This window comes from Limulus polyphemus, unplaced genomic scaffold (assembly GCF_000517525.1).
Source record: "Limulus polyphemus unplaced genomic scaffold, Limulus_polyphemus-2.1.2 Scaffold10521, whole genome shotgun sequence".
Taxonomy (NCBI): domain Eukaryota; kingdom Metazoa; phylum Arthropoda; class Merostomata; order Xiphosura; family Limulidae; genus Limulus; species Limulus polyphemus.
In genome coordinates, this window is record NW_013676131.1 from 1 (window position 1) to 11443 (window position 11443).

Below are 11443 nucleotides of genomic sequence, written 5' to 3' on the forward strand. Positions count from 1 at the left end.
ATGAAAAGCGTAACCTTTACGAAGAATACAACAATCTTAACTTCTAAAATACATTTGTGGTATTTTCACGACTATCTTCATTAAATGAACTCGTAAAAAATGTTTGGTCTTTAAAATGAATCTTGACGAAACCTCAAGGAAATTATATAAATATGGTTTTCCATATTAGGCTTACTTTATTGTTGAATTTTCATCTGCAGTTTTCTAGATTTCCTGTTAAGCTTTTATTGTGTCTTATTAACAAGAATCATGAACATAGGTGGACATTTCAATGTTTTAGTTTTAATTTGGTGTAGGGATACATGTGATGAGTACCTCAAGCGGTGGGAAGAAGTCAAAGCTGAAGTAGAGAAAAACGGCATCTACAACCTTACCACAGACGAATTAGTGTTTGGAACTAGACTTGGTTGGAGAAACTCCTCGCGCTGCATTGCACGTATCCAGTGGAAAAATCTTGAGTTGCAGGATGCACGACACGTGCAGACCACGCAAGAAATGTTCGAGTTTCTTTGTCGTCATGTAGAATATGCTACAAACGGAGGAAATATAAGGTTTGGCTCGTGTAAATTTATTCAAAAAATTAATCAAATCCTTAGCGTTTTTTTTATTGAAAAACCTTAAAAAGAAAAATCCAATATTGATGCTAAAATAACATTGTAATATCTTTAACTTTAGATATTTATTTAAGTCGTACTTATGTTGTAATGTCATCTAACTTATCAAAATCTTTGCGCAATTCAAGGACCCGTTTAACGACAAGAAATGTACAAACTCCATGCTTCACTTGTTTTTTTAGTATGGCGTCAGAACAAAAATATGTCTATTGGTTAGAAATGAATTATTACATTATACGTGTAATACTTTAATTGATGCCTTTTTACAGGTCTATGATCACCATTTTCCCGCCAAGAAAAAACGGACAGGAAGATTTTCGTCTATGGAATGCTCAGCTGCTTAGTTACGCTGGTTATCTTCAACCAGATGGCAGCACGATCGGAGATCCAGGTCATGTCCAGTTCACTCGGGTACGAGATTTTGAGAACTCGAAATATATTTTATTTATTAGGATAGTTATACGTTCTATGGCAAAACATCTTCAACCAAGCTCTTAATACAAGTGTTCTGAAGCTTTCTTTATAATATTCAATTATGCGAACAAACATATATAACACTAAATTGTACAAAATAAGCAGCGTTGATGAAAAGTATTCTCGCACCTTTCATTTTGTAGGTGTGCCAGAGATTGGGATGGAAGGGAAAAGGTGGACGGTTTGATATTTTGCCCTGGATACTCTCGGCACCAGGAGAAGGGCCAAAATTGTACGATGTTCCAGACGAACTGATACTGAGAGTCAAGCTAGAACACCCTCGTTTTGAGTGGTTTGCGGAGATGGGTTTGGAATGGTTTGCTCTTCCTACTGTAGCGGGGCTGCTATTTGATTGTGGGGGGATATCGTTCCCTGCTGCTCCTTTCAATGGGTGGTACATGGGTACCGAGATTGGAACCCGTAATCTATGTGACCCTCATCACTATAACATCACTGAGGTAAGGAAACTAGAACACTCAATATATTATTAGAAACTATAATAAATCCTGTCCCCGATGGGCTTGTAAGCACATGAAAAATACTTGTCTTTATACCATATTAATTTTACAGGAAAAAGACACGTATCAGAAAAAACAAGTTAGGCTATAGAGAATATTATCCTTTAACTGATCATAGCCTAGTAAGATCAACTTATATTTGCTTTAGAACACTTAATACAACATTACTGAATAGCTGTCTATTCAACAAGCCCTAAATGAAACACTGAAATATCTTCTTATTGTCACCTTTCTTGTCAATACCAATATATTTAAGTTATGAGAGCAACTATAAATTTAATAGAATCCATAGTCTGGATTTATTAACAACCGCGTTATGAATTTCTACAGTGAAGCTCGTCTCAAACCTAAGCCAGATTGTCATGATATAAAGTATTGTTCTAATAAGAGTTGAAAGCAGACGATTGTAGGAGGTTTTGTTAATAATTCATTGATGTCGAGAATATGAAGGCGGTTAGACGATTAGATAATATAGATACATATAGCGTGAGACGAGCAATATAGCAGCAGGCAAGACAATACTAAATAAGATAAAATTGGCGTGAAAGTTAAGTACGTAGAAGTGATAGGTCTAAATTTTTATGTGTCACAGTGAGATTAACAGTAGAAAAGAAGATAAAATCATTTATTCCGTCAAAGCGTGGTTCTAAAGTAATTGAATCAGCCTGGGTGCACTTTGACAAAAAACAGAGGATCTTCAGAAGAAAGAAGACCAAATGATTACGGTAACTCGAGCCACAATTGTAAGTGAATCACGGAGAATACTAGTGCGATAGAAATAGAGAAGATAGTTCGGCTTGTCGACTGAAATTCTAAAGTAATTGATTAGGCCTAAGTGGATATTTGACAAGAAGGAAAGAACTACATATATGGTATTTGTGATCTGCCATAATATCGATAGTGTTGAAAAATGTATTGTATATACGTTAATTTGTTCTGTATATATATATTATTTTGAAAACAAGTGAAATGCGTGCTGTTCATTTATCGTTGAATTTATCGACAAGTCACAGATACCTACTGTAGAAGAATACTAAGCGGCTAAGCCCAACAACAGCATAGTAAATATTTATACTATTAAGATATATAAGTAAGAGCATTTTAGTTTGACAATTGGCTAAAAGAAGAATCTATATGTTTAAAATCTGACACAGATAAAATACAGTTTCTCGTCAGGATTGAACAATCTTTCTTTAATACATGATATTTTAAACGTGATTCATCCAGGAAGTAGCCCTGAAGATGGGACTAGACACATCAAGTCCGGCAACTCTGTGGAAGGACCAAGCGTTGGTTGAAATCAATATTGCTGTTTTACACAGCTATCAGGTAACGATTGTCCTTCTTCATTATGTCTAATGTAGAATTAAAATGTATTCAGCTATTCGCATTGCACGTGGTGGGTGTTATCACATATGGACGATACTAAGATTTAAGGCTGCTTCATCAATTACATATAATAGAATGCGAACAAAATGTACGAAAATTTAACCACAAAGCCGTTTGTATGTAGGCCTAACAACTGTATTAGGCGCTTCACTCTTTTCTGCTTAGCCTTGAGAATATATCACGGGCCATTTTTATATTTATAAATTACTTACATACGTCTCTGAATTAATATTTGAAACTTTTCGAGTCTCACCTGTCGGATTATATTTTGAACGTGTATGTTACAGAACTATTCTCTTTAAGTTACTTAATTGTATACTTCGCAAACTGGAAACATTATGTGAAGACAAAATAAAAATATTTAACACTACAGATGTCAGTAATAGCATATATTTACATCATATGGAGACAAAAAATATTTAATGCTAGATATATCAGTAATAACATCTATTAACAATATGTGAAGACAAAATAAAAATATTGTAATAAATTTTAATTTTTTTATTAGATTAGATTAGGAGAATGTCATTATAATAACCAATTAGTAACTTTTTATTTTAGCCAAGATTATGATCCAGGATAACTTAATTCACCACGTCAACTTTTGATCAAAAGAATGTTGATAATTAATTAGGACAATTTACACTTTTTCTTGTTGTAGTAATTTTTCTTACGCCCCCCCCCCAACGTATTGTTTTTCGTTACACTTGCATTTTAATAGTCCAAGACAGTTTGGAGAAGAAACGAAAAGGTTGAGAAACAATGTACAACACTGATTAATGACAAGAGTGTAGAAATAAGCAAACAATTTCAGATCTGTCATTGTCATCAATTCGTTAACACTGGCGGTTGAGTAGTTATAAATCTTGATATTTTCGTGACACAAGAAACTTTTGGTTGGTTGGTTGTTTGTAGTGGCGCACAAAGCTACACAAAGGGCTATATGTGTTCAGCCCACCACGGCTATCGAAAACCGGTTTCTAGCGTTGTAAGTCCAAAGACTTAACACTCTGTCACTGGGGGGATTTACACATGAAAATTACACAACAACCTTGCCGGTCCGTAGGATTTCACATAAAGGAACAAACATAACACCTACAGGTATTGAGGGTTGAAAAACACCGTTCTAGAAGACATAATAACATACAGCTGAAAGTTTTGACTTAGCTGAGTCAGAGCTTTGAGTGACAAGTAAGACTTTAAAAATATTGAGACAAACTCATCTATAGAATGTTTTATTTCAGTGAAATGTGTAGGATTTTATTTTGGGATTCTGAAGATGGTATTTAACTATTAAGTGGGTCTCGGATATAACATGACGTAGTGCACATTTAGATATCATCAGAACTAAACATGTTTTTCTAAAAATCTGTTCTTTAACAGACTTGTTTTTTTTTCTTTACCGCAGAAGCAAAACATTGTAATTGTCGACCATCATACCCTTGCTGAAAGTTTTATGAAACATATGGAAAATGAACAAAAACAGCGGGGTGGTTGTCCTGCAGATTGGGTGTGGATTGTACCCCCTTTGTCAAGCAGTCTTACGCCCGTGTTTCACCAAGAAATGTTGAATTACGTACTCAAACCAAGCTACGAATATCAGGTTAGTTGATGCTTTCCTTACCTACGATAATCAGTGAACCAGAGAATCCCACATTAGGATGATCCCTGAAATGGACGGATATTTCTTAACTTATTACCGCTGTAACACCAGAAAGTTCCCACTTAAATAGTGTAACAATTGTGGTTTAATACTATAATTTCTGTTCTTTATGTCATTAGTAGAAAAAAAATATTTTAAATAGAGCTTTTACTTGCAATTATAATGATAATATATTGTAAATAACTTCTCTATAATCGTTTAAATATCTCTCACTTACTTTGCAACCGCTACAAATTTATATTTGAGAACAACACTGCAGATTTTCTTCCAGTCAAATTTCTTCCATGCTTTTTCCTATTCGAAATGATCAAAAAATATATACTCGCATGTCAATCTCCATTAGAGTTTTATAAATTCTAAAACACCAACACTTTGTGAAATGACCATGAATACTGGAATGTCAATACGAAATGTTTTTGCGAAACAGCTAAAAGAAATATTTCACTGATATAAATATAGTTGTTTTTGTAAAGAGTGTACGAATACGAGCAGCATCGCAATTAACTAGATATTCGAAAAGTAAAAGAGTTTCAGTGTTGCAACCGAAAATTTAACTCGATTGAGTCAAACTGAAGAAAATGTTAAGACAATGTAAAGTCAGTTTTTATTTACAACAATGGACAAGTGACATAATGTCTGACGGCTCTTCTAGATATTCTGAAAAAAAAACTCCTAAAATAGTCTGTCTGGACTAAGAAAGGATAGCATTATATACATGTAAACAGTAATTTTAACAACCTAAAAGTGAACGTAGAGAAAAATTTGTAACAATACGTGAGCCCTTAGATATCTGTCATGTGCAGTGTGTGAGAGGTCATTTGTTTAATAACCAGGGCTCACAAACAAACTCTCCAGACGTTTTAAACTTAAACACGGTAATGTCACTAGAGTATATATATATATATATACTAAAATTCGGTGTCTTCAGTTACCACACCAATACTCCTCGTCTGAACACTTTCCAGTAAATCAACATCCTTTCGTAGACAAGAAGTTCAAAACTGTACACGGTATTCCAAGTGAGGTGTAATTAGTAATTTGTATAGAGATAATAGTCTTTTGTGACTTCTAATCAATATGCCTATTAGTACATCCTAAAATTATATTAACTTACAGGAAGGGAGCACTGCTTCGATGGCTTTAAGTGTCCTTTCCACCACTATGACCAGATCCTTTTCTTCAGTGCGATTCAAAGTGTGTTACAAGAAATACATTATCTTGTAATTACTATAAATAAAGATTATTACCCAAATATTTGTTCAATTAAACAAATGTTTCAAATAATATCTAATATCTTTAATACAGCTAGAAATATCTAGAAAACTTTATTAATTTACTAATACTGCTTCTATCAATACCATTAATGTAAATATTAAAAAGTAGCCCAAGCACTTACTCCTGTGTCAGTCTGCCCATAATGAGGGTCCAGTTTGGCTGGACTTCATTAACAAGAGCTGTTGAGTTTGGGCTGTAATACACTTCTTCACACAAAACTGTAACGACATAGTGATTGGGGAAGTTTTTGTAACATGGATAAAAATATAGTTAGTTCTTATTCTATTGAGATAAAACATTTTCAAGATCGAACGTTTCTAGGAACTGTTTGGTGCACTAAGAGTTCAATATTGTAGACGTTTCTTGATTGTGACAACACGAGTGATTCAAACATTGTTCTAAAGATCGAGAAATAAAATAATCCACACATAACACTAATAAATACCAAAATGCCAATATTTAATCTCTGGTCTTATCGTTTGGACTACAGATAGAATATTTTCAAATCACTTAACGTACATAATTATTATGGAACGGTTCAACAAATAAATACTCACTGTGGTGTTAAAAGTGTTTTCTAGAAGGCGCCCCAATCGCTCTGCAAACATTTCAGATTTTCCTGTCTCAGAAGCGTATAGGATGGTTGCTTTAACTCTACTCATTCGAACTTTGGCCATCAAACAGGTGGAAAACCATAAAGCCCTGACGACATTAAATTAAACTGTTATTAAGACTACAAAATAGAAAACAGTAATTATAATAATAATTACAGTAATACAAATGTTATTTCGCCTTCTGACGTTACACTCGTTTTATATTACGAGTTAACAATGAAAATTTAGAAGTGCTGGTTTACTTAAAGAACACTGTATACTTTAAATAAAAGTTCAGAGAAACAGTTTTCTTGAGTTAGGTGTGGTTTCCATGGTATTCTCAAAGTGTGTTTGAGAGTGTGGACAAGAAACATGTTCTAATAAACATCAACAATAGTTCACAGCTTCAATATTATTTTGTATTGTATTATTTATTGTAACACTGAGACGACGTCCATCTTTTTAAGGTCATGTGTATGGAGGATTATGATGTCAGAAACCTGGAGCAAGAATCACTGTTTATTGTAGTAACGAGTACGTTCGGCAACGGAAACCCCCCTGACAACGGAAAAGTGAGTTATCTACCTGAACGTTTCTTAAACTTTGTGGCGATTAGAAAATTTAATCTGTAGGTTTTAAGTAAATAGTAATGCTGTTTTCAATATTACTACTTACTTCACATGGTTTTAAGTAAATAGTAATGCTGTTTTAAATATTACTACTTACTTCAAATGGTTTAAAGTTACTAATTGTTCTTTCTTCATCTGGAACAGTTGCTTCCAAAAATGCTGTATAACAGAAAAAAGAAGACAAATAAATATTGTGATTTAAATTAGTTACATGAAATGGGATTTACTATACTAAATATATATTTTTAACTTTTATCTAAATTGTCGTCTTATTTTTATGTAAGGTTTACAGTTCTATAAAACGCATCAATAATAGAATGTTTGTATATAATATAAAGTTTATATATATATACATATACATCATAAAGTTTCACTACATACATCTGTCGACCTATTTAAGTTTTATTTTAGGGAAAATATCAACAGGTTTCGAAACTGATGCTTTATTAACATTACACACAAACCTCGTAGAATTCTTTTGCCCATTTGTTGAAAGTTTGTTCCTGACCCCGAAGCTCATCTCCTAAACCGACCGCCAGGAGGCGCTTGGCTTGAAGAGCGTTGAACGTTTCGTCGACATTCTTACCGAAAGCGCAAAACGTTGGATATTGGCTCGATCCCAGAGCGAAAACTCCATACCTGAAATAACATGAAAAAACAGTTAACATGTTAGCACTAGAGGACTATTTTATGCATATTTTAAAGCTAGTAATAAGTCTGTGTATTAATACAACTGTTAACAAAATGTAGAATAGTGGTGCATATATACAAAAGTATTAGCATGTATACAATATAAAGCAACGAAATACTTTCAAATACTTCAGTAAAAACGTTATGGTGTATTGTTTTTCATTGAAGATTAGTGTATTCTTCTTCTTTAATCATCTTGATATTTCAGCGTGATGATACTGACGTCATTATATTTTACCTTTTTATAACTAGTGCAGAATGTATCTTTATTCAGATCTATTCAGGATGATTTTCTAAATTTTCATGCAAATGTTCTGCTTATAGTTGAAGTCTTCCAGCTACACTTCATGTAAAAAGGTCGTAAACACACTATAAACATTGTTTTTATAGAAAATTTTTCTTACATAAATGGCTATCACACAGAAGATTGTACCAGCTTGATACTGTGTCTGTGCCTACTCCTTGAGGTGGTGTAAGCTCATTTGAAAGGGTGATATAGATATTTCTATAAGTTGATATGAGGGGAGAGTTCTTTCTCTTGAATATGGATATTTGAACAGATGTACTTAAAGGGATAAAGCACTAGTAGGATAATGCTTTTAGTTGATTTGGTTTCGAATCTTAGCAAATGAAACGGTGTATATTTTATGTGAATTATTACATGTATATACACATTCAGCAAAATAAGACACAGTACTATTCTGCCGCTGCATGGAACCAATAATAATGATAGTTGGATGAAAATAAAATATAAAATATCATCAAAGCTGTGTTATTATTGTAAATAGTGCATATTATAAGCGGAAAATTCAGGAGACCTTTTCAATATATTACGTGTCTTTAGTGTTTTTATTTTGTTTTTTACCTGTTAATTATGTTACAGTCATTAAACGTGAAAATCTCATGAGTGTTGCAACAGAAAAGCATGACACTTTAATTGATAACTGCGTCTACAAAGAAATACTTCAATAAAATCTTCTCGGTGATGTAATGCCGTGATGATAGCTAATTTTTTAACTAAAATTTCAATAAAATCCCTTTTCTCATGGATGGTGAACATTATTGAATGTCAAGCATGTCAGGAAGGCAAGTATTTCTGCTAGTGTTTTTAAAGATCGTAATAGATGTTAATTATTCCAATTTTAATGTGACAAATACGTAATGCTGTTTTAAATATTAAAACTTACTTCACGTGTTTTAAGTAAGTAATAATGCTGTTTTAAATATTACTACTTACTTTACATGGCTAATTAACTCTACAGGTTGCCTGATTTTGAATGTAAACAGCTTTATATTCGGATATTATCAAATCGATATACAAGTCATTTGAAAGAAGTCGATATTGTGTTTTTATATTATTTACAAATCTCCTAATTACTCTCATAGGTTGCCTGCAGTTCCTACAATTTTGCCCTCAGTAGTGACGCTTCCATGATATCCTTAGAATCAGTAAGCCAGTGGAATAAAGACAAATTTAGGACATCTGTCGTAGAAGGAATACATCATGATATATGCGAAGGTAAACACGGACGTTAGATTCTAATAATCAAGTCAATAATGACTTAGTGTATTGGCAACAGATAAATCAAGTGTTTTTAGGTTGCGATATATTAACTTATCGAATAGCGAAACCGTAAATTTTAAGAATAATAAAACTGTGAAATTCAGAATAGTTTATATGAAAAATAATTTCTGAAGTTTTGTAATACAGTTGAGTAGGATTTTGAAGTTATTATATTCACTAAATGGTTGTATCATCACGTTAGGTCTGGCCAACGTTCATAATAAGAAGGTACAACCATGCAAGGTCTTGTCCAGGATCCGTCTCCAACCTCTCTGTTCTGAGTAAGTTGGATACAACGTTATGTTATAGAAAATACCTGTTATGGTTCATTATATTTTATTTAAAATAATGGTTCTATTTAAAAATCACACATACTATAATTATAATGGCTGTAATAATATTATTATATTTTAACATTGCGGTTAGTATTTCAGTGAGATTACAGATGTCGCCACTTTAGAAAAAAATGTTGTCATTAATGTGTTAACTTTTTAAATGAGATCTTTTAGAAAAGCTAGATAATATGAAGAGATGTTGTGTTAAAAGTACAGAATAAACTGACTGAAACACGTTGCTTTATTTCGCGGTAGATTTAACTTAAAAATAAAAGTTTACAATTCAATCAGTCTGAAAATGTACCAATGCAGTAATTTTGTTTTCAGACGACAGACAATTCTAGTACGACTAGACACAAGACAAGCCACAAATTTGACATACGAACCTGGCGATCACCTGAGCGTCTTCCCTGTTAATCCTTCAAACGTTGTTAACCAGATCATGTCGTTTCTGGATCCTTCGGATAGGTCTGAGAGAGACTTAGTTCAAGTCGAAACATTTGTGGGTAGGTTTGGCCCGAACAGGTTGATGTGATGATATTATTTAAAAACAAACTGGGTTATAATAGTAACACCCTAAACAACTCTGAATCCCCATGGTAATAATTTACTGAAATGTGAAAGTTGCTAAGGTAATATCTTTAAGAACTCTGAGCGTTGTCATGGTAATGTCTTCATGAACTCTGAGAGTTGTTATGGTTATATCCTATAGAACTCTAAGAATTTCCTAAATAGCACAAATGGTTTTTAACTTCAGAAAAATTTTAGTTACTTATTTTTAAATGTTCTGTTCCCTCTAAAGAGAACTTAAAGATGTAAAACAATAATTTATTGTGGACAAACAAGCAAGTCCGTTAAGAACGAAATAATGTACTAAATATACTAACATTTTAGCCCTCTAAGTTAAAAATTAACAGCCAAGTTGTCGCGTACGTCTTTAGATTCTTGTACGTGTATTACTGGTTTTACTTTGGTGTGCTTGAAGCAAAACCAAGTAAAATACAAAAAACAATTGTAACTGTTTTCCAAACATTTTCCAGTCAAATTGATTTGTCATGTTAAGAATGCAAGTGCTTTAAAGCTAGAGAAACTTACAGATAATCTTATTCCAGATGGCGTCTGGCAGCCATACAATCGACTTCCTCCGTGCACCATGCACACGGCCCTCTCTAGATATCTCGACATCACAACTCCTCCAGCACCTACGATATTAGAGCACCTTGCAGCCACGGCAACAGAAAAATTAGACCAACTTAAGCTTCAAAGATTGTGTGAGGTAAGATCAATAAATTTGTTCTCAGTAGAGCCTTCATTGTTTTGTCTTGTTCACAGTTGACCAGAAGGAAGAACAATAAACAAAGAAGCATATATTTATTCCGTTTTAATATGCCCAAGAAACTCCACTATAAAACGTCATCTCTTTTTGTTTTCTTCTTATATTCATGAAAATCTTTAATAATTTATTAATCAAATGGATAATATTCTGACGAAATGTGAAGTCTTTATATGCGATAGAAATTGTTCGCTCATCCAGTGGCTCAGCGGTATGTCTGTGGACTTACAACGCTAAAACTGGGTTTCGATACTCGTGGTGAGCACAGCGTAGGTAGCCCATTGTGTAACTTTGTGCTTAGCTCCAAACAAACAAGAAATTGACCCAAATGAAACGTTTTTTGGTGTGATCATTCCGAAATATTTT

At 33.2% G+C, this 11443-nt stretch overlaps 1 protein-coding gene across 1 annotated transcript; it reads left to right on the top strand.

The window, feature by feature from the left end:
- Positions 1-302: 302 nt before the first annotated feature.
- On the top strand, positions 303-11020 carry LOC106476419 (nitric oxide synthase, salivary gland-like; the record flags this gene model as incomplete). Its single annotated transcript, XM_022380298.1, has 10 exons — positions 303-551; positions 884-1025; positions 1232-1546; positions 2834-2935; positions 4404-4598; positions 6994-7098; positions 9232-9364; positions 9612-9690; positions 10072-10250; positions 10857-11020. Coding segments are annotated over exons 1-10 (1470 nt in total), but the record flags the coding sequence as incomplete, so codon positions are not given.
- Between the last annotated feature and the right edge of the window lie 423 nt (positions 11021-11443).